This window comes from Rhinopithecus bieti, unplaced genomic scaffold (genome assembly GCF_001698545.2).
Source record: "Rhinopithecus bieti isolate Rb0 unplaced genomic scaffold, ASM169854v2 scaffold_6876, whole genome shotgun sequence".
Taxonomy (NCBI): Eukaryota; Metazoa; Chordata; class Mammalia; order Primates; family Cercopithecidae; genus Rhinopithecus; species Rhinopithecus bieti.
The window spans coordinates 1,464,088-1,486,951 of NW_016805229.1; the positions used below are offsets into that span (position 1 = coordinate 1,464,088).

At 50.0% G+C, this 22,864-nt stretch overlaps 2 protein-coding genes across 7 annotated transcripts in view; one reads left to right on the forward strand and one right to left on the reverse strand.

Moving 5' to 3' along the window:
• MYH11 (myosin heavy chain 11) overlaps positions 1–22,864 on the forward strand; it is a 164,281-nt gene that overhangs the window by 110,822 nt on the left and 30,595 nt on the right. For all 6 annotated transcript variants that reach the window (XM_017871716.1, XM_017871719.1, XM_017871720.1 and 3 more), the window contains 14 exons: positions 737–910; positions 3,725–3,839; positions 6,876–7,069; positions 9,036–9,157; positions 9,261–9,330; positions 9,474–9,634; positions 11,970–12,078; positions 14,326–14,457; positions 14,548–14,754; positions 16,040–16,177; positions 17,584–17,707; positions 18,643–18,814; positions 20,680–20,892; positions 22,487–22,631. In XM_017871716.1, the coding sequence (XP_017727205.1) occupies positions 737–910; positions 3,725–3,839; positions 6,876–7,069; positions 9,036–9,157; positions 9,261–9,330; positions 9,474–9,634; positions 11,970–12,078; positions 14,326–14,457; positions 14,548–14,754; positions 16,040–16,177; positions 17,584–17,707; positions 18,643–18,814; positions 20,680–20,892; positions 22,487–22,631 (2,076 nt within the window). The remainder of the gene's footprint in view (positions 1–736; positions 911–3,724; positions 3,840–6,875; positions 7,070–9,035; positions 9,158–9,260; positions 9,331–9,473; positions 9,635–11,969; positions 12,079–14,325; positions 14,458–14,547; positions 14,755–16,039; positions 16,178–17,583; positions 17,708–18,642; positions 18,815–20,679; positions 20,893–22,486; positions 22,632–22,864) is intronic.
• The window catches only part of NDE1 (nudE neurodevelopment protein 1), a 90,467-nt gene continuing 90,286 nt past the window's right edge, over positions 22,684–22,864 (reverse strand). The window contains exon 9 of the mRNA XM_017871731.1: positions 22,684–22,705. Coding sequence (XP_017727220.1) covers positions 22,699–22,705 — 7 coding nt within the window. The 3' untranslated portion in view covers positions 22,684–22,698. The remainder of the gene's footprint in view (positions 22,706–22,864) is intronic.

Here is a 22,864-nt window from a genome sequence, read left to right on the forward strand (position 1 = left end):
GTCTTTCTCTCCCCTCTCTCTCTCTCTCTCTCTCTTTCTTTCTTTCTTTCTTTTCTTTCTTTTCTTTCTTTCTTTTCATGACATGGTCTGACTCTGTTGCCCAGGCTGGAGTGCAGTCACACAATCTCCACCTCCCCGGCTCAAGTGATTCTCCTGCCTCAGCCTCCCAAGTAGCTGAGACTACAGGCATGCACCACCACGCCCAGCAAACTTTTGTACTTTTAGTAGAGACAGGGTTTCTACTAATTAGCCGGGCCTGGTGGTGCATGCCTGTGGTCGCAGCTATTTGGGAGGCTGAGGTGGGAGGATTGCTTGAGCCCTGGAGGCAGAGGTTGCCGTGAGCTGAGATTGCACCACTGCAGTCCAGCCTGGATGACAGAGTGAGACCCTGTCTCCAAAAAAAAACTTTCCTAACAGGAACCCTAGGTGAATTCAAGTCAAGCAACAAATTCGTTTGCAAGAATTATGAACTCTTCATGATGTTGTCAGCGTGTTGCCCACTAGGGGGCGGCAGCAAACATGTTCTGCCTTCCCTCCCTGATACTGGTCCATTGGGCACAGGGTAATTTGAGGGTAGATTTGGAAGCATGGGGGTCATAAACTCATCTTTATATGTGAGCAAATACAGTATCAGATCTTGGTGGATGCCCACGCGTTGTGTATAGTTGGCCAGCTCTTCATGGAATGCTCGAGGTTGAGTGTCCTCTCTGATTCAAGCCCTACTTGTCTCCCACAGAACAACCCTCCAGGTGTGCTGGCCCTGCTGGACGAGGAGTGCTGGTTCCCCAAAGCCACAGACAAGTCTTTCGTGGAGAAGCTGTGCACAGAGCAGGGCAGTCACCCGAAGTTCCAGAAGCCCAAGCAGCTCAAGGACAAGACTGAGTTCTCCATCATCCATTATGCTGGGAAGGTACCAGCCACAGGGCGCAGGGGACTCTGTCTCAGGGGAGCCCCAGTGACTGCTCAGCGCAGAGATAGTCTGAGAGTGGCAGAACCTTGGGCTGCCTGGAAACTGCAAAGGCATCTGCTACTAAGCAAATCCCAACCAAGTCCTATTCGTAATTTGTCTATGCATCTGTAAGGCATCAGCTGCAGCCACTCTCATGTTTTCCAACCGTGATGTCCAGGCAGTTCTTTCTTTCTGTTTTTGTCAGAGACAGGGTCTCGCTTTGTCACTCAGGCTGGAGTTCAGTGGTGTGATCATAGCTCACTACAGCCTCAACTTCCTGGGCTCACACAATCCTCCTGCCTCAGCCTCCCAAGTAGCTGGAACTACAGGTATACACCACCATACTCAGCTAATTTTTTTTTTTTTTTTTTTTTGAGATGGAGTTTTGCTCTTGTCATTGAGGCTGGAGTGCAGTGGTATGATCTCCGCTAACTGCAACCTCCACCTCCAAGTTAAAGAGATTCTCCTGCCTCAGCCTCCCAAATAGCTGGGATTACAGGCACCTGCCACTACACCCAGCTAATTTTTGTATTTTTAGTAGAGACAGGGTATCACCATGTTGGCCAGGCTGGTCTCAAACTCCTGACCTCAGGTGATCCACCCACCTCGGCCTCCCAAAACTCTGGGATAACAGGCATGAGCCACCATGCCTGGTCGCCCAGCTAAATTGTTAAATTATGTATAGAGATGGAGTCTTGCTATGTTGCCCAGGCTGGTCTTGAACTCCCGGGCTCAAGCAATCCCCCGGCCTCGGCTTCCTGAAGTGCTGGGATTACGAGCACGAGCCACTGCACCTGGCCTCAGCCTGCTTTTCTTGTATAGACTCTAAATCCTTCCTGCTACAAGTTATACCCAACAGGCAGGGTCAACTGGAATGGGGTGACTAATACATCCATACCTAGCTTCAACAAAAATCTCCCATGCCACTGCTTTGGGTTTGCTATTGCCAGCCTGCTCTGGCTAGGGAAATCTATGATAGTTGTATTCATCATCATCATCATCAACATGCCTTGACTGTTACTGTATAGGCCCTTGCCCTATGGCTCTCAAGGGTCCTGGATAATGTACAAAGGACATAGCTTAGTCTGGCTTGCAGAATTGTAGTATTCTGTTGACTCACCAGTACCGCCACTGCATCATGGGAACAGGCAAGGCTCTCTACCAGGAGGTGGCAATAGAATCCAATCTGGCCCACAGCTTGTTATTGTAAATAAAGTTTTATTGGAACACAGCCATGCGTGTTTGTATACATAGTGTCTATGGCTGGCTACTTTTGTACTACAGCACCAGAGTTGAGTAGCTGCAACAAAGACTGTATGACTTGGCCGGGCGTGGTGGCTCACGCCTGTAATCCCAGCACCAAGGCAGGTGGATCACTTGAGGTCAGCAGCTTGAGACCAGCCTGGCCAACGTGGTGAAACCCCATCTCTACTAAAAATACAAAAAAAAAAAAAAAATTAGCCGGGCATGGTGGCACACACCTGTAATCTCAGCTACCCAGGAGGCTGAGGCAAGAAAACTGCTTGACCCAGGAAGGTGGAGGTTGCAGTGAGCTGAGATCACACCACTGCACTCCAGACTGGGCAACGGAGAATGACTCTGTCTCAAAAACAAAACAAAACAAAACAAAAAGAACACAAAACACTGTATGACTTGCCAAGCCAAAAATATCTACTGTCTGGGCCTTCACCAAAAGTTTTTCCAACTCCTAGTCTATATTCAAGGGAGTATATGTTCCTTTAAGCATATAGAGACAATACTTTTCTTTTCCCTACTTCATCAGTGGATTTTTTTTCAGTGGATTTGTTTTCAGTTTTCGCTCAGATCAAGCCTAGCTATTATCCTGATAACCCACATCCCATAATAACCCAGCAAAGGTATATTATCAGTTCCTTTCATTTAATATTTACCACAATAAAAATTAGGGCTTTAGGCATGGTCAGTGTTTGAGTCAGGAATGTAAAAAGCCTGTATGTCCTTTTTCTGTATATCCATATATCAGGATCTCTGAGTTACAAATTATGCTCATTAGAGAGTAGAAAACAGGATGCCATGCTTAATTAATTTATTTATTTATTTATTTATTTTGAGACAGAGTCTCACTCTGTCGCCCATGCTGGAGTCCAGTGGTGCAATCTCAGCTCACTGCAAACTCCACCTCCCAGGTTGAAGCAATTCTCCTGCCTCAGCCTCCCGAGTAGCTGGGATTACAGGCATGCATCAGCATGCCTGGCTAATTTTTTTTGTATTTTTAGTAGAGATGGGGTTTCACCATGTTGGTCAGGTTGGTCTCGAATGCCTGACCTCAAATGATCCACCCACCTTGGCCTCCCAAAGTGCTGGGATTACCGGCGTGAGCCACCACGCTTGGCCGTCATGCTTAATTTCTAAACCAGGAAGATGATGAGGGGGGAATTTTGCATGTCGGCTGGAGGGCATCTGCCATCATGAAATCTCTTAATCTTGTGTAACTCACAGGCACTGCGCTGGCTTAGGAGGAGGAAGGCTACCACAGCAGCGTTAGTAGAATATGGAATGGAAACTAGGCTTTCCCAGCAATGGCTGTCATTGGCTGGTGTCCTACTATGTGGGCACAGGTCCCTGGGCTGTTGGTCTCTTCATTGGTGTTTACGGAGTCCCATCATGGTAGTCATAAACGTCATGTCCTCTCTGACCTCAGAAGATCTGGAAGGACAACGGGAGGGCGGGGGTCCTGGCCTTGGTTGCTAAGTTTCTCGTTTCCCAGGAGTTCTGACCAGCAGGTGTCCTTGGCAGGTGGACTACAATGCGAGTGCCTGGCTGACCAAGAACATGGACCCGCTGAATGACAACGTGACTTCCCTGCTCAATGCCTCCTCTGACAAGTTTGTGGCCGACCTGTGGAAGGACGGTAAGGCCTTCTCTGCTCAGGTCCATGTTCTGCTTTGAGCTGGAGAATTGAACACCCAAGTCCCCCGACTCCCACACCTGACCCAGGAGGGGGAGGCCTTTGTATGGAGGCAGGGGAAGGAAGAGCATTGGCATGTGCTGGTGAGTGATGTCTTGTTGAAACAATCTCTTTCTGAATGGGGGTCCCTGAGCACCTCAATCCTACATGTCCCCAGGGGATGAGGTCCTGAGGTCAGTGCTCAGACGATAGACGGGAGAAACAGCACGCCAGGCACGGGGAGTTAGACTGCCCTATCCAGAGTCAGAAGGACTTTGCTGCATCTTGTCTCTGCCACCTCCTAGCTCTGTGGTCTTGGATGAGTCACTCAATGTCATTAAGTTTCATTCCCCTCATTAGTAAAACCAGGAAACACAGTAATAGTTGCCACCTCTACTGGGGTATTGTGAGGGTTAAATTAGACCAGTGGTGTTCAAACTCAAGCAGGCATCACGACCCCCTAGACGGCTTTGTTTATTTAGGGACAGAGTCTTGCTGTGTCACCCAGGCTAGAGTGCATTGGTGCGATCTTGGCTCATTGCAGCGTCTACCTCCTTGGTTCCAGTGATTCTCCTGCCTCAGTCCCCCGGGTAGCTAGGATTACAGGCACATGCCACCATGCCTGGCTAATTTTTGTATTTTTAGTAGAGACGGGGGTTCCCGTGTGTTGCCCAAGCTGGTCTCGAACTCCTGACCTCAGGTGATCTGCCCGCCTCAGCCTCCCAAAGTGCTGGGATTACAGGCATGAGCCACCACGCCTGGCCCTCTTTGGAGGGCTTTTTAAAACTCAGATGGCTGGGCCTATCCTAAGATCTGATTCTGCAGGTCTGGGGCCAGGGATGGGGCGGGCCTGAAAACATTGATCCCAGGTGATTCTGCTGGTCTGGGGACCACACTCCGGCTCCCTTTGAGAACCAGTGAGGAGATGATCCCTGGGAAGAGCTGCTGGAGTGATGATGAGAGGAGGGGGTTTGCTATTTGTCCCTGGCTGTCAGCGTCCACAGCAGGTTTTGTTCTTGGCACAGGACCCATGGGCCTGGGGCTTATAAGACTGATCTTCCCTTGTTTGAAGCTAAAAAAAGGCTCCAGGAGGGGCCAGCTGTGCCCCAACCGTATGCCAGGCTCTGGACCTAGGGAACAGCATCGCACCCCAGGTCTGTGTCACCCCAGGAAACATGATGAAGTCTGCAGTCCCTCCCCTGTGGGACCCACAGTCTTGTGGGAGAGATAAGACTTTCAAAGACAAGCAGAGAGATTGTTGCATGAGGCTGCACGCAGTGGCTCACACCTGTAATCCCAGCACTTTGGGAGGCCGAGGCGGGAGGATCACTTGAGGTCAAGAGTTGGAGACCAGTCTGGCCAATGTGGTGAAACCCTGTCTCTAGTAAAAATACATAAACCTAACTGGGCGTAGTGGTGGGCACCTGTAATCCCAACTACTGAGGAGGCTGAGTCAGGAGAATTGCCTGAACTCAGGAGGCGCAGGTTGCAGTGAGCTGAGATTGCACCACTGGACTTCAGCCTGGGCAAAAGAGCAAGACTCTGTCTTGAAAAAATAAAAATAAAAATAAAAAATAAAAAATAAAAAATAAAAAAAATTAGCCGGGTGTACTGGTGGGTACCTGTAATCCCAGCTACTCAGGAGGCTGAGGCAGGAGAACCACCTGAACCTGGGTGGTGAAGGTTGCAGTGAGCTGAGATCATGCCACTGCTCTCCAGCTGGGCAACAGAGTGAGATTTTGTCTCAAAAAAAAAGAGATTGTTACACGGAATCTAACTGAGTCCAAGATGAAGAAATGGTGCTGTCCATGGCCTGTGGGTTGGGCTTGGCATGTGCAGGATCTGTTGGGCTGGTAGAAAAAGAACCTTGGTGGCGATGATGATGATGATGATGATGGCTGGGCGCAGTGGCTCACGCCTGTAATCCCAGCACTTTGGGAGGCCGAGGCGGGGGACTCACTGAGGTCAGGAGTTTGAGACCAGCCTGACCAACATGGAGAAACTCCGTCTCTACTAAAAATACAAAAAAATGAGCCAGGTGTGGTGGCGCATGCCTGTAATCCCAGCAACTCAGGAGGCTGAGGCAGGAGAATTGCTGGAACCTGGGAGGCAGCGCTTGCAGTGAGCCAAGATCGTGCCATTGGACTCCAGCCTGGCCAACAAGAGTGAAACTCTGTCTCAATAAAATAATAATAATAATAATATAATAATACCTACTTTTTGTTGAGCACTTACTGATGTGCCAGGCTTCTATCTTGGAGAGTGTGCTGTATCTTCTGCCTCAGAATATTTCTTCTGTGGATACCTACATTGTTACCCACCCATTTCTTTCTGGTTTCTGTTCAAATATGCAACTTAGCAAATCCTACCACACCACCTCCTAATCTAAGAGAGCACCCTCATCACTCTCTCTCTCTCTCCTTTACCCTATTTTTATTTTTCTAAGCACACCTAACTACTCAAGATATTCCATACTTAACATATGTGATCACTGTCTCCTTCCCTGTGATATAAGTGGGGTGAGGGGCCGGGTCTGTTTTTGCTCACGGCGGTGTCCCCAGGGCCTGGAGCACAGCAGGTCCTCAATAACTATTTGTTGGTGGATGAAGGATTGGAGACTGGCAGGGAATAAGTGCCTTCTGTGCCTTGTTTTCTTATCCCTGCCCTAGAAGGTAGACAGTTTTATTACCTCTGTTTTGTAGAAAGGGAGACTGAGGCACAGGATGGTGCCAAGCCAAGTCAGTGAGTGGACAGCAAGAGCAGGCTTGACTCCTAGGTCAGCGTGACTCCATCACAGGGAATTTGTTCTTTCTGCCACTCAGGTGCTCTCAGGATTTCCCAAGTAGACAGTACTTGGAAACCCTGACTGCTGAAGGAGGCATTGGTGATGGAAGGAAAGATTGGAGTGGGCCGGTTGGTGGGTGGGGCAGGGTCTGGGCCTCTGGCCTAGTTAGGAGTGGGTGGGCCAGAGGCTGATGCCGCCCTGGCTGTGCCCCATAGTGGACCGCATTGTGGGACTGGACCAGATGGCCAAGATGACGGAGAGCTCGCTGCCCAGCGCCTCCAAGACCAAGAAGGGCATGTTCCGCACAGTGGGGCAGCTGTACAAGGAGCAGCTGGGCAAGCTGATGACCACGCTGCGCAACACCACGCCCAACTTCGTACGCTGCATCATCCCCAACCACGAGAAGAGGGTGAGGCCCGCCGCCCAGACCCTGGGGCTCCCAGAAGCCAGGGCTGCCCCCAAGCAGTCACAGCGTCCCCCAGGCGCCCTCCGCCCCTACCTACCCCGAGGACCCCATTTGCCATGCGGGGAAGGCTATCTGAATTTCAGACCCATTCCCCATCCCTGGAGGCAAAGGAGGAAGGGAGGACGCATCCAGAGACTTTTCAGCTGTGGAGTTGCTGTGCAGGACATCCAGTCACTCATTCATTCGTTATCCCAGGAAGTATTCACTGGGCTGCTCCCTGTGCCGGGTGCTGGGGAGACAGTGTGAGAAAAATTCTAGTCCTTGCCTATGGGTTTCTCTTAATCTGGGGCAGGCATCTTCACCTTGGGTGATTGTCTCCTCTATGTGGACATGTCTACAGACATTTTTGGTTGTCACAACCAGGAGGGGGCTGCTAGTCAGCATCTAGTGGGTAGAGGGCAGGGATGCGCTAAGCATCGTACAATGCACAGGACGGTCCCTCAACCCCCCGCACAGAATCCCTCCAAGATGCCACTAGTGCTGTACCGGGGAGCTGTAAACACACAGCCGATGATGGTGATGGAATGTGGTCAATTACGAGAACACCAAAGAGCCAGGGCTCCTCCCACAGCCTCAGGACTCAGAGAAAGCTTCTGGTGAACTTGAACTTTAAGAATGTGTAGCCATCAACGTGGTGACATGGAAGGCAGGGTGGGGAGGGCACCCTAGCAGAGCGCCCAGGATAAGCAAGAGTGTGGAGGTGAGAAATGAAGGATCTAGGTAAGAAAATGCTAGATAGTGTCAGGCGTGTGACTCATGCCTATAATCCCAGCTACTCAGGAGGCTGAGAAAAATCTCTTGAACGCAGGAGGCAGAGGCTGCAGTGAGCTGAGATCGCACCACTGCATTCTAGCCTGGCCAGCAGAGTGAGACTCCATCTTTAAAAAAAAGAAAGAAAGAAAGAAAAAGAAAATCCTACATAGGTCATTTCATGTTGCAGATATGTGATGGCGTGAGGTAGGAATCAGACGGTGTGTGAGGTAGGAATGAGGCTGAATGGGTAGGCAGGGGCTAGATTGTGGTGCTCCTTGTGTTCTTTCTGGAGCTTGGCCTTCTCTCTCTAGGGATGCCCGGGGGTGTTTAAGCAGGGCTATGGCATGGTCAGATTTACAGTTTAGGAAGTGAATGAGGGGACTGGACATATGCTGGCTCATGCCTGTAATCCCAGCACTTTGGGAGGTTGAGGTGGGAGGATCACTTGAGACCAGGTGTTCAAGGCTAGCCTGGGCAACATAGCAAGACCCTATATCTACAAAAACATTTTTAAAAAATTATCCAGGCATGGTAGCACATGCTTGTGGTCCCAAATACTTGGGAGGCTGATTTGGGAGGATCACTTGAGCCCAGGAGTTTGAGGCTGCAGTGAGCCATGATCGCGCCGCTGGACTCCAGCCTGGGTGACAGAATGGGACCCTATCTCAAAAAATAAAAAACAAAAAGAACAAAGGAAAGCGAATGAGGGGATTGAGGGGAGAGGCAAGACTGGAGAGAGAAGACCAGGTGGGTGGTTTCTGTGGTTGTCCAGGCAGGAGAAGATAGTGGAGACAATGGTGGTGAAGAGAAGTTGGGAGGGTTGGGAGATATTTGGGAGCTAGAACCAATCAAACTGCTGATGGACAGGAAGTGAGGGAGAGGAGGTGATGAGGAGGAAGCCCCAAGTTCCAGCCAGACGATGCTAGTGTCATCAAGAACCAAAGAGATCATGAGGCAGCCAGTGCCAAAGCAAAGAGATGAAAACCCAGAGAGGGGACACTGCTTTGCCCCTCGGCCCTCAGCTGAGCTCTCCCTGGGTGCTTCTGTTGGTACCCTCGTGGCCTGGCCAGGTGGGTCATCCAGGTAGGAGGTTTGGGGCTTTGCTGCACTGTGGGTCCTGGCCCCAGGGATCCACTGCCCTCTCTGGCCTTTGCAGTCTGGCAAGCTGGATGCGTTCCTGGTGCTGGAGCAGCTGCGGTGCAATGGGGTGCTGGAAGGCATTCGCATCTGCCGGCAGGGCTTCCCCAACCGGATCGTCTTCCAGGAGTTCCGCCAACGGTAAGTCCCAAGGTCTGGCCCAGGTAGGGCAGGGGGTGAGCGGGACTGGGCAGAGGAATGGATGCTGGAGGTACACGGGGTGACTTCTGCTCTGTGTTTCAAGCTACGAGATCCTGGCGGCGAATGCTATCCCCAAAGGCTTCATGGACGGGAAGCAGGCCTGCATTCTCATGGTGAGCCCAGAAGTCCACCAGAGACCTCCCAACCTCTGGCTGCAAGCCACCTGCTGCTCTTGGCGGGACCGTTCTTACCCATGTCATCACTGGCCAAATGGCACAGCAGAAATCAGGAGCTCTTCTTTTCCTTCCTTTTGCAGATCAAAGCCCTGGAACTTGACCCCAACTTATACAGGATAGGGCAGAGCAAAATCTTCTTCCGAACTGGGGTCCTGGCCCACCTGGAGGAGGAACGAGATCTGAAGATCACCGATGTCATCATGGCCTTCCAGGCGATGTGTCGTGGCTACTTGGCCAGAAAGTAAAGATGCTTTCCTGCATCCTAATACCTCGAACGCGAATCACAAACAGGGGCCTTTCTGTTCTGATTCCGCGATTTTAAGAGGCCACCTGTTTACTATGCATCATTGAATGAGTGACAGTTTTTTCTTGAGGGGGAAGAAATGCTTCTACTTTAAATAAATGTACCAGTTACGAGTGCAGGAAGGGAATGAGTTGTAGACCTGGGTTCTCATCCTGGATGCCCCAGTTTTTGCTGATGAACCTTGGACAAGTTACTCTACCTCTCTGAGCTTCAAGTTTTTTTAGCTGGAAACTGAGCATAATCATTTTGACCTTAGAGAGCTGTTCATGAGGTGTCACTAAGATATAACGCATGACGAGAGCTTAGAACAGTGTGTGGTTCTCAGGTCAGAAATGCTGGTTGTTGTTTTTCCCTCCCCTCCCTCCCTTCCTTCCTCCCTCCCTTCCTTCCTCCCTCCCTCCCTTCCTTCCTTCTTTCTTTTTGAGACAGAGTCTCTCTCTCTCTCTGTCGCCCAGGCTGGAGTGGTGCAGTCTTAACTCACTGCAACCTCTGCCTCTTGGACTCAAGCAGTTCTTGTGTCTCAGCCTCCCGAGTGACTGGAATTACAGGCGCCCGCCACCACACTGGGCTAATTTTCGTATTTTTAGTAGAGACGAGGTTTCACCGTGTTGGCCAGGCTGGTCTCAAATTCCTGGTCTCAAGTGATCCACCCGCCTTGGCATCCCAAAGTGCTGGGATTATAGGCGTGACCCACTGCGCCCGGCCTAGAAATGTTAGAATTGGATAAAGCATCAAGGAAAGAGGACTTGACCGTGTCTAGATACCCATGTCCCCATGGGATTTATAAGGCAGGTTTATAGAAGGTGTGGTGTCCCATCTGTTCTGTGAAGACTGGGAGCCAGGGAAGGGCTCGGGTTCCTCAGTGAAAGTCACACCCCAGGGACTGCAGGAACAGGTGGAGTCGCTCTCTATCTGGGGCGTGTGTTGTCACTGGGCAGAGACCACACCCTAGCCTGCAGGACCCTGACGTGTCAGGTTCATTCATTGACACATGGACCCAAGATGTGGTCAAGGCCAGATTTGGGAGCTCTTGGTCCTTCCGCAACAGACCTAACTTGTCAAGTTTCGTTACTAAATTCCCTTTGCTGTCCTTCCTGGTTCCAGGATGACTGGGGCAATTTTATTCTTCAAGTTTTCCCATGTCTAAGATGCCAGCCAAGCAGGGAAGACAGAATTAAGTTCACTGTTCTGTCGTTTCTCAATCTGATAGCTCTTAAATGGGAAGAGTGCTGTTCAGGGTCACAGTTTGAAATTCCTAAAACAACCCAGGAGAGAATAGGTTTGACGGCTGGGTATGGTACCTGACACCTGTCATCCCAGCACTTTGGGAGGCCAAGGCAGGAGGATGGCTTGAGCCCAGGAGTTTGAAACCAGCCTGGGCAACATGGTGAGACCCCTCTCTCTACAAAAAAAAAAAAACTTTAAAAATTAGCTGGGCATGGTAGCATGTGCATGTAGTCCCAACTACTTGGGAGGCTGAGGCAGGAGGATCACTTGAGCCCAGGAATTTGAGGCTGTAGTGAGCCATCATCGCACCACTGCACTCCAGTCTGGGCCACAGAGCCAGACCCTGTCTCTGAAAATAAATAAATAAATAAATAAATAAATAAATAAATAAATAGGTTTGTCTGAAACAGCTGGTGCAGGCTGGGCACAGTGGCACCTGCCTGTAATCCCAGCACTTTGGGAGGCCGAGGTGGGTGGATGACCTGAGGGTCAGGAGTTTGAGACCTGCCTGGCCAATCTCTACTAGAAATACAAAAATTAGCCAGGCATGGTTGTGGGCATCTGTAATCCAAGCTACTCGGGAGGCTGAAGCAGGAGAATCACTTGAACCCCAGAGGTGGAGGTTGCAGTGAGCTGAGATCATGCTACTGCACTCCAGCCTGGGCAGCAATGAGTGAAACCCTATCTCAAAAAAAGTAAAAAGAAAAAACAGAAATAGCTAGTGCAGCCAGGGTGTACAGAAGCCCCATTAGGAATGATGCACATAGATGCATTTTCTGAGTGGTGTTTGGATCTCAGCTAAGCCCAGGGCATGTTGTGAGCCCTGGGTCTTCCTTGTCCACTGAGAAGGGCTCTGGGCTATAGATGATTTAAGTTGGTTGCAGCCAGACAAAACATGTGTCACACAGGGTTTCTGGAAGAACCTGAGCTAGGGAGAATGGGGCATGTCCCTGTGCAGGTTGGGGATGCTTCCGGGCAAGGCTCTGTGGACAGCAGGGTGAGGCTTCATGACCCCCCACCCCACCTTCTCTTCCCCCCTCCCTAGGGCTTTTGCCAAGAGGCAGCAGCAGCTGACCGCCATGAAGGTGATTCAGAGGAACTGCGCCGCCTACCTCAAGCTGCGGAACTGGCAGTGGTGGAGGCTTTTCACCAAAGTGAGTGCTCTGCCCCAGCCCCCTTCCCAGGGGCCCCCAGCCCTGGCTCTTCACTCTGGAGCCTCCACATTTGGGAAAGGAGGTGGTCACAAGTGGGTGCGGAATGGAGGGCTTGAACTCAGACCTTGCGCCTTGGAGGTTCTCCGGCCCGAGGAGGCCCTGTCCTTTGGTACACAGGCTATAGCCAGGACCCTAACACAAAGTATTCATATTTCCATCAGCACTGGAATCCCTCATGTGCCCATGGATGGCCACGCCCACTTCCTCCGTAGCCCTGGAAACCACTCTGTTCTCCAGTTCTGTAATTTTGATGTTTCAAGAATGCTGCCGGGGACGGCGGCTCATGCCTGTAATCCCAGCACTTTGGGAGGCCCAGGGACGTGGATTACTTGCAGTCAGGAGATCGAGACCAGCCTGGCCAACGTGGCAAAACCCCGTCTCTACTAAAAATACAAAAATTAGCTGGACATGGTGGCAGGCACCTGTAATCCTGGCTACTCAGGAGGCTGAGGCAGGAGAATCTCTTAAACCCAGGAGACAGAGGTTGCAGCGAGCCGAGATCGTGCCTGCACTCCAGCCGGGGTGACAGATTGAGACTTTGCTGCTTTTTGGAAATGTTCATCCCCACTGAACCAAATTCTGAAAAACTATCCTAAGAAAATCATCTTAGCCAGGTGTGGTGGCTCACACCTGTAATCCCAGCACTTTGGGAGGCCAAGGTGGGAGGATCACATGGGTTTAGGAGTTCAAAACCAGCCTGGCCAACATGGTGAAACCCCGTCTCTACTAAAAATACAAAAATTAGCCAGGTGTGGTGGTGGGCACCTGTAATCTCAGCTACTCGGAAGGTTGAGGCAGGAGAATCACTTGAACCCAGGAGGCAGAGGTTGCAGTGAGCTGAGATCTCAAGATGGTGCCACTGCACTCCAGCCTGGGTGACAGAGCGAGACTCCAACTGAAAAAAAAAAGAGAGAAAAGAAAAGAAAATAAAGAGTTAAGGGCATTCATTATGGCCTTATTTACAATAACAGAATTTCAGTGTCCGGTCCTAGCTGAATGATGAGTTCAATAATGGTTCATCCATCAATGGAATGTTTTCAGCTATTAAAATGATGGCTTGGATACTGAATAGGTCTGCTAAAAAAAAAAAAAAAAAATGACATCTACCTAGCTCTCTAGCTGCACACTGTGGCATGTGCCTGTAGTCCCAGCTACTCTGGAGCTGGGGTGGGAGGATCGCTTGAGGCCAGAAGTTCAAGGCTGCAGTGAACTCTGATTGTGTCACTGCATTCCAGCCTACGTGACAGAACAAGACCATCTCTTAATAAATAAATTAACTTAAAAACATGGCTGTGTAAAGTTGTAAGAATGATGTAATAGCATGGGGTGATAAATATAATTTTTTTAAAATTTTATTTGTGGAGACAGGGTCTCACTCTGTCACCCAGGCTGGAGTCCAGTGGCACAATCATGGCTCACTGTAGCCTCAACCTCCAGGGTTCAGGCGATCTTCCTACCTCAGCCCCCTCAGTAGCTGGGACTACAGGCACACACCACCATGCTTGGCTACTTTTCTTTGTAGAGATGGGGTCTCATGATGTTGCTCAGGCTGGTCTCAAACTCCTGGGCTCAAGCACCTGCCTCGGTCTCCCAAAGTGCTGGGATTACAGGCATGCACCACTGTGCCTGTCTGTATCATATAATTTTAAATAATAAAAGCAGCATGGTCTTAAGTCTGTTTTTTACACATAGAAAAAGAGCCAGGAAGGAAATGTAAACAATGTTAGTAATGACTTTTGACAGGGAGGTGGGTGGGATATGAAAGATTTTTTCTTTTCCCTTTTGTCCTTGGAAGGAAATAGCCGTTTTCAGCAGTAGTTCTCTGTTGGGATGGTTCTCAAGTGGGGAAGATGAGACTTTTTCCTTTCACTTTGCACCTTTTCCGGTGCTCTGATTTAGAGTTCCTCAATCTTGCCACTGTTGCTATTTTGGGGTGACTAATTCTCTGTTGTGGGGGCTGTCCTGCATACTGTATGGTGTTCAGCAGCATCCCTGGCCTCTACCCACTGGATGCCACAGCCACCCCCCACCCCAGTTGTGACAACCACCAGTGTCTCCAGACAGTATCCCCTAGTGGGGATCGGTGGGGGCGACATCGTCCCTGGCTCTGAACCACCCATCAAATTTATGATGACAACATATCCCTTTGCCACAAAAACAAATGACAGGCTGACTGTGTGTGTGCAGGTGAAGCCACTGCTGCAGGTGACACGGCAGGAGGAGGAGATGCAGGCCAAGGAGGATGAACTGCAGAAGACCAAGGAGCGGCAGCAGAAGGCAGAGACTGAGCTTAAGGAGCTGGAGCAGAAGCACTCACAGGTACCTGTATGGATGCGTGGCTGGGGCCACCGGGGAGCAGGACTTGGCCCCGTGGGGCTCACCCGCCTCCTCCCCACCCTCTGTGTGCAGCTGGCCGAGGAGAAGAACCTGCTACAGGAACAGCTGCAGGCAGAGACAGAGCTGTATGCAGAGGCTGAGGAGATGCGGGTGCGGCTGGCGGCCAAGAAACAGGAGCTGGAGGAGATACTGCATGAGATGGAGGCCCGCCTGGAAGAGGAGGAAGACAGGGGCCAGCAGCTACAGGCTGAAAGGAAGAAGATGGCTCAGCAGATGCTGGTAAGCTGTCACAGGGGCAGCCCATGGTAGGTAGGCAAATCACTTGACCCTCACTGCAGGCCTGTGGAGGGCATCCAGGGATACGTGTCCCTGCTGGGACAGACAATGAGACAGAGGCTTGGTGAGGGTCAGTCATCTGATCAAGGCCACACAGCTGGGGTTGGGACTTGAACGCAGCGAGCCCACTCTGTTCTACTGCCCTGCATTGCATGTGCTAACCCCTTTTCTCCTAACAGCAAGCCTGAGTGAAGGATAATTATATTTATTAGCTATTGCTACATAACAAAACATGCCATACTCAGCAGCTAGAAATAAAAAGTGTTTATCTTGCATAGCCAGGAATTTGGATGTGGCTTAGGTGAGCGGTTCTGGCTTAGGGTCTGACATGAGGTTGCAGTCAAGGTGTTGGCTGAGGCTGAAGGCTCATGTGGGGCTGGAGGATTCACGTGGCTCATTCACACAGCTGTTGGCAGGAGGCCTCAGTTCCTTACCATGAAGGCCTTGCCTCAGGGCTGCTTGAGTGTCCTTCCAACATGGCAGCAGAGTTCCCCCAGAAGGAGTGATCTGAGAGAGAGGAGAAAGGAAGCCATAATACCTTTTATAGCTTAATCTCTGAAGTTACATTCCATCACTTCCTCCTGATTTGTTGTTGTTGTTGTTGTTGTTGTTGTTGTTGTTGTTGTTAGAAGCAAATCTAACCCTCACTCAAGGGGAGGAGAATTAGGCTTCACCTTTTTGGAGTAGCAAAGAATTTGTGGATCGATTTTAAAACCACCGTGGTACCTACTGTGCCCATTTTATAGATGAGGAGATTGAGGTTCCACGAAGCAGAGGAGCTTACCCAGGTTTTTTTTGTTTTGTTTTGTTTTTTTGAGACGGAATCTCACTCTGTTGCCTAGGCTAGAGTGAAGTGGTGCAATCTCAGCTCACTGCAACCTCTGCCTCCCGGGTTCAAGCGATTCTCCTGCCTCAGCCTCCCGAGTAGCTGGGATTACAGGGGCCCACCACCATGCCTGGCTCATTTTTGTATTTTGAGACAGGGTTTCGCCATGTTGGCCAGGCTGGTCTTGAACTCCTGACCTCAAGTGATCCACCCACCTCGGCCTCCAGAAGTGCTGGGATGACAGGCGTGAGCCACTGTGACCAGGCCTTTATTTCTTCCTTTTAGGAGGCTGCAGAGTTCTGGGCATCATCAGGCCTACCCCTGCATTCACTAGTCTCCAGATCACCATGAGAGTAAATTTGTTATAACCAAAGCTGTCACTCTTTTCCCTCCACAACAAAGGACCTTGAAGAGCAGCTAGAGGAGGAGGAAGCTGCCAGGCAAAAGCTGCAACTTGAGAAGGTAACGGCGGAGGCCAAGATCAAGAAACTGGAGGATGAGATCCTGGTCATGGATGATCAGAACAATAAATTGTCAAAAGTGAGTAGCGGCTGGGTGCGGTGGCTCATGACTAGAATCCCAGCACTTTGGGAGGCCGAGGTAGGTGGATCACTTGAGGTCAGGAGTTTGAGAGTAGCCTGGCCAACAGGGTGAAACTCCATCTCTACTAAAAATACAAAAATTAGCCAGGCATGGTGGCCGGTGCCTGTAATCCCAGCTACTTGGGAGGCTGAGGCAGGAGAATCACTTGAACCCGGGAGGCAGAGGTTGCAGAGAACTGAGATTGTGCCACTGCACTGCAGCCTGGGTGAGAGAATGATTCTGTCTCAGAAGAAAAAAAAAAAAAAAAAGCGGAATCAAGTCTCTGCATTAAAAACAACAGGCTTACCAGGATCAGGGAGATTTGGGGAATTTGGAACTTTCAGTTCTCAAAGCAGAAAAGCCCTTGGAAAACCAGGACAAGCTGGTCACCCTAGTCAGTCGTCACTAACCAGCCCCACGAGGGTGACCTGCTTTTACTTCTTTGAGCTGGATGTCAACTTGGCCCCTACTGTGAGTCAGGCTCTGTGTTCGATGCAGGTATGCATGGGGAAGGAGGACCCTGCCCTCATGGGGCTTATCCTCCAGTGAGATGGCAAATAACCATCATTTACTATGGTGATCAGGGCTCCGAAGGAAACGTGCACCATATTATAAAAGTGCGGCAGGCCGGGGGCGGTGGCTCAGGCCTGCAATCCCAGCACTTTGGGAGGCTGAGGCGGGTGGATTACCTGAAGTCAGGAGTTGGAGACCAGCCTGGTCAACACAGTGAAACCCCATCTCTGCTAAAAATACAAAAAATTAGTCGGGTGTGTTGGCGGATGCCTGTAGTCCCAGCTACTCGGGAGGCTGAGGCAGGAGAATCACTTGAACCTGGGAGGCAGAGGTTGCAGTGAGCTGAGATAGCGCCACTGCACTCCAGCCTGGGTGACAGAGTAAGACTCTGTCTCAAAAAAAAAAAAAAAAAGAAGGAAAGGAAAAAGGGAAAAGGAAAGGGCAGTGGGGGATAGAGGAAGGGTATTCAGGGAAGGTGTCCTGGAGGAGGTGACATTTAAGCAGAAACTTAAAGATGAAGGAGCAGTTAGAGGGGAGTGGAAGAGCATCTCAGCTGGTTGGCGCACTGTGCAAAGGCCCTGGGGCAGGGAAGAGCTGGCCAGTGGCAGGAATGGAAGGAGGGTACCTTTAGCTGACCATACAATGTGAGGGACAGACTGGCATGAGATGAGAAATGGATAATTTTTGGAAATTGTTAAGGGACTTCTCTTTACCATTTAAAGCTATAGTTGTATTTTGTTATAATGTGGGTTTTTCTTTCAATTGTTTACATGGGAAATTACTAAAAGTGAAACATAGATTCTAGAGAAAAGAAAAATGCTAAAGATATCTCTTTCTCTTTCTCCAAAAAGGAACGAAAACTCCTCGAAGAGAGGATCAGTGACTTAACGACCAATCTTGCAGAAGAGGAAGAAAAGGCCAAGAATCTTACCAAGCTGAAAAACAAGCATGAATCTATGATTTCAGAACTGGAAGGTAAACCAGCTACCAAGACGTTTATTTTTATTTTATTTTGCTATTTTTTGTTTTAGAGATGAGGTCTTGCTCTGTCACCCAGGCTGCAGTGCAGTGGTGCAATCATGGCTCACTGCAGCCCGAAACTCCTAAGCTCAAGCAGTCCTCCTGCGTAGCTGAGACTACAGGCGTGCACCACCACACCCAGCTGATTTTTTTATTTTTTCTTTTTGTAGAGATGGGGTTTCACTATGATGCTCAGTCTGGTCTCAAACTCCTGGGCCCAAGCAGTCCTCCCACCTTGGCCTCCCAAAGTGCTGGGATTATAGGCATGAACCAGTATGCCTGGCTTTGAATGGGTATTTTTAAAAGCAGGAAAATCAGAAAGGAAATTTGAGGATGGCGGATCATCCCATTGAGTGAAACTCTATCCTACCTCTTGGAATCACCCTCAGTCAACACACACACTAATAATATGATAAAAGGGCCGAGTGCGGTGGTTTACACCTGTAATTGCAGCACTTTGGGAGGCCAAGGCGGGCAGATCATGAGGTCAGGAGTTGGAGACCAGCCTGGCTAACATGGCAAAACCCTGTCTCAAAATACAAAAATGAGCCAGGCGTGGTGGCGGGCGCCTGTAATCCCAGCCACTCGGGAGGCTGAGGCAGGAGAATCTCTTGAACCTGGAAGGTGGTGGTTGTCGTGTACAGAGACTGTACCATTGAACTCCACCCCAGGCCAAAAGAGCAAAACTCTGTCTCAAATAATAATAATAATAATAATGATATGACAAAAGGTGCTCTTCATCAGGAGATAATGGTCCAGGCCGTGGCTATGACGGTTACTGATGGGGGAATATGTGAATTTCCTCCGTGTAAAATGCCTGGGCAGGAAGGCTCATTTCTGGGCATCTCTCTGGGGCCTCCCCCTCCTGAAAAGCACCTCGGCTTTTGCAGTGCGGCTAAAGAAGGAAGAGAAGAGCCGGCAGGAGCTGGAGAAGCTGAAACGGAAGCTGGAGGGTGATGCCAGCGACTACCACGAGCAGATCGCTGACCTCCAGGCACAGATCGCAGAGCTCAAGATGCAGCTGGCCAAGAAGGAGGAGGAGCTGCAGGCGGCCCTGGCCAGGTAGCGGGGCTGGCAAGGGGCATTTGCTGTGTGTTCGTGTGTCCCGTGGGCCCCTGCTCATTCGCAGTGGCTGTCTTGGTCAAGGTGGCCCCAGGCCCTTGGCATGCACTTTGTTTCCCAGGCCAGGCCTCCCATGAGCCTCCCTGACCCTGTTCACTCCCCCAGATCCTCACCTTCGACTTGCTTCTTTTCCCCTACAAACACATAGTCTCTTTGCAGTTGATCTCACCTACTCCCGCGGTGTTGCTGCCGCCTCTTCAACATACAGGCTTTTCTCATCTAGACCCCAGTTCTGAATTTCCGATTGCCCAATGAGTCAATTTCCATGAGCGTCTCAAACACCCCATGTCTAAGGCGGGGATGACTTTCCTTTCCCCAGCCCCTCCCTCTAAGGGCCCTCCTTTTTGCAAACACCAATCTCCTCCTTTGCTTTTGCTCACCCACAGCGAGCAGCAACCTTCGGATTCTGCCAGTCCTTCTAAATGTGCCCCCACCCGTTTCCTCTGGTTTTTCCCTCTTCCTGGCTCTTAGCTGGCTTTACACTAATGCTGATACTGCAGCAGCCACTGTGAATGATTATTTACCTGCTCACTCTGTACTAAGTTCTTTTCAAGCAATACCTTTGCAGACACCTGGCCAGGTGTACTGCCGGTGTCTTTGAGGAGGAAGCTGAGCCTCCTAGGGGTAACAGAACAGGAGCAATGTCATTGCTTGTAAGAGGCAGAGCTGGGATTTAAGCCTCAAAGCTTTCTGATTGATACCCTGGTCCGGCTCTTTTGTCGTCCAACTTGCGCTGCGTTGACAGTGCTAGGGTGATGAAGGGAAAACATCCCTCTGGGGCATGAACCTGCTCACAAAACTTTGCTGGCTGGATGCAGAGGCTCATGCCTGTAATCTCAGCACTTTGGGAAGCCGAGGTGGAAGGATTGCTTGAGGCCAGCAGTTTGAGACCAACATGGGCAACACAGCAAAACCCCATGTCTACCAAAAGTTAAAAAATGAGCCAGGCATGGTGGTGTGTGCCTATAGTCCCAGCTACTCAGGAGGCTGAGTTGGGAGGATCACTTGAGCCCAGGAGGTTGAGACTAAAGTGAGCTATGATCATGCCACTGCACTCCAGCCTGGGAAACAGAGCAAGACCCTGTCTCAAAACAACAATAACAACAACAAAACAAAAACCTAATTTCACTGGCTTATTAGGGGAAAGCCAGTTTCCTTAGCCTCACCCTCAGAGCCCACCCACCCTCTGCAGTCTCACCCCAACCCAACTATTTCACTTTCTCTCTCGTTGCTGCCCCTTCAAGTACAGTAAAATCAAAGTGCTTGCCTCTCCTGCAGCGTTCTGCCATTTAACAGCACTTCTTGCAGCCCACCTTGATCTGTGGTCACCACCTCCACCAGATGCACAGCCCCAGTCTGAATATCTCCCGTAAGCAGTGGCTGGCCAAGTGCTGTGTGTGGGGTGGGTACTCAGTCACTGAGGAAATGCAGAAAGGACAGTTGCCAGGGAAGAATAACTGTCCGACATTCAGAAAGCATCTACACAGTCCCTACTGTGACCAGGTACCTTGCCAGTCTGGGGCCAATGCTTTGCATTCTTGCACACACATGCACACACGTGCATACACACGTACACACACCCATGCACATATACAATCTGTTTTGATGTCAGACCTTGGCACTCAGGTCCTGTGTTAATCTCAAGTAGTCTGGCATATCAAGCAGCAGTCCTGGGGACATGGATAGAAGGTGTTTGATGTCTCTGCAACATAAGTGTTTGGTCCCAGAAAACAATTTTTGGCCACACTGTAAGACAGGAAACCAAGGCCGCTGGGGGTTCATTCTGGTGGGTCTGTCCCTGGAAGGCTTGATGATGAAATCGCTCAGAAGAACAATGCCCTAAAGAAGATCCGGGAGCTGGAGGGCCACATCTCAGACCTCCAGGAGGACCTGGACTCGGAGCGGGCCGCCAGGAACAAGGCTGAAAAGCAGAAGCGAGACCTGGGTGAGGAGCTGGAGGCCCTGAAGACAGAGCTGGAAGACACGCTGGACAGCACGGCCACTCAGCAGGAGCTCAGGTGAGGACCCATCAACCCCACCATCCTGCTGTCCCACTGCACCAACGGGATGGAGGCAGGAGAGGGGACAAACCCAAAGCAAACCCTGCATCACAGAATTTCTCAGCCCCTGTGCATTTACCTTCCTGGCTGCAGTTTGCTGTAACTTGTAGAAGCATGGTTGTTTCTTTTCTTTTCTTTTCTTTTCTTTTTTTTTTTTTTTTTTGAGGCAGTCTGGCTTTGTTGCCTAGGCTGGAGTGCAGTTGTGCCGTCTTGGCTCACTGCAACCTCCACCTCTGAGATTCAAGTGATTCTCATGCCTCAGCCTCCTGAGTAGCTGGGCTTACAGGTGTGTGCCACCATGCCCAGCTAATTTTTGTGTTTTTAGTAGAGATAGAGTTTCACCATGTTGCCCAGGCTGGACTTGAACTCCTGGCCTCAAGTGATCCACCCACTTCAGTCTCCCAAACTGCTGGTATTACATGTGTGAGCCACTGCACCCGGCCCTCATCATCTTATTTCTCATCAGGAGAGCAGTATATACCAGGGATGTACAATCTTCTGGCTTCCCTTGGCCACACTGGAGGAAAAAGATTTGTCTTGGGCCACACATAAAATACACTAACACTAATAATAGCTGATGAACTAAAAAAGATTTACAAATTGCAAAACAACATCTGATACTGTTTTCAGAAAGTTTATGACTCTGTGTCAGGCTGCATGCAAAACCATCCTCATTGGAAAGCTTGGATATACTCAGAGAACAATTTGAAAACTATAGAAAAACAGACATTAAAAAAATCACCTTTCGGGTGGGGCTCATGCCTATAATCTCAGCACTTTGGGGGACCAAAGACAGGTGAGGTCAGGAGTTCAAAACCAGCCTGGCCAACATGGTGAAACCCTGTCTCTACTATAAATCCAAAAATTACCTGAGCGTGGCGTTGCATGCCTGTAATCCCAGCTACTCAGGAGGCTGAGGCAGGAGAATCACTTGAACCCAGGAGGTAGAGTTTGCAGTGAGCAAGATTGTGCCATTGTACTCTAGCCTGGGCAACAAGAGTGAATCTCCGTCTCAAAAACAAACAAAACCATGGACTCAAGGTCAAGGTTTAGCTTCCAATTTTGGCTCCATCATACAATGGCTGTGACACCATGGGTAAAACTGCTTACCCTCTCTTAGCCTTAGTTTCCTCATTTGTAAAATGGAAATAATAACACACCTGCCCCTTTGGGTCGCTCTGAGGATTAGATGACGTATATAAAAAACTTATCTCAGGGCCTGGCATATAGTAACTGCTCAATAAATAAGAGCCAACATTAATATTTAAGCAAAATTTTGCAGTTCACAGACATCCGTTCAAGTCCATTACTTTGTGTATTTGTTTGCCAGTCATTACAGATGGCCTAGGCAGGTGATATGCTCCACATTTTGCAGCTGAGGAAATTTTAGGTTCAGAGATGTTAGGTGAGTGACCCAAGGTCACACAGCTAGAGAGGGATGGTGATGAGGATTGCAGCTCTGGGTCCTGGAAGAGCTCTCATTCTTTTGCACGGCACTGAGATGACCCTCTGTCTCCACCCAATTGCCATCCACCGTGTTCTTCCTGTCAAGGGCAAAGAGGGAGCAGGAGGTGACGGTGCTGAAGAAGGCCCTGGATGAAGAGACGCGGTCCCACGAGGCTCAGGTCCAGGAGATGAGGCAGAAACACGCACAGGCAGTGGAGGAGCTCACGGAGCAGCTCGAGCAGTTCAAGAGGGTAAGTGGTGATGCTTTTTGGTGATGGCACGTTAAGAATGACATCAGCAGCCTCAAATTACTACATGTCAGGGTCTGCATAAAGGCAAAAAACAAGTTACATAAGATTCTAATGATGATGATAGCAGCTTATATTTATTTACAAAATGCTTCCCATACAGGCTGGGTGAGGTGGCTCACACCTATAATCCCAATACTTTGGGAGGCTGAGGCAGGAGGATTGCTTGCGCTCAG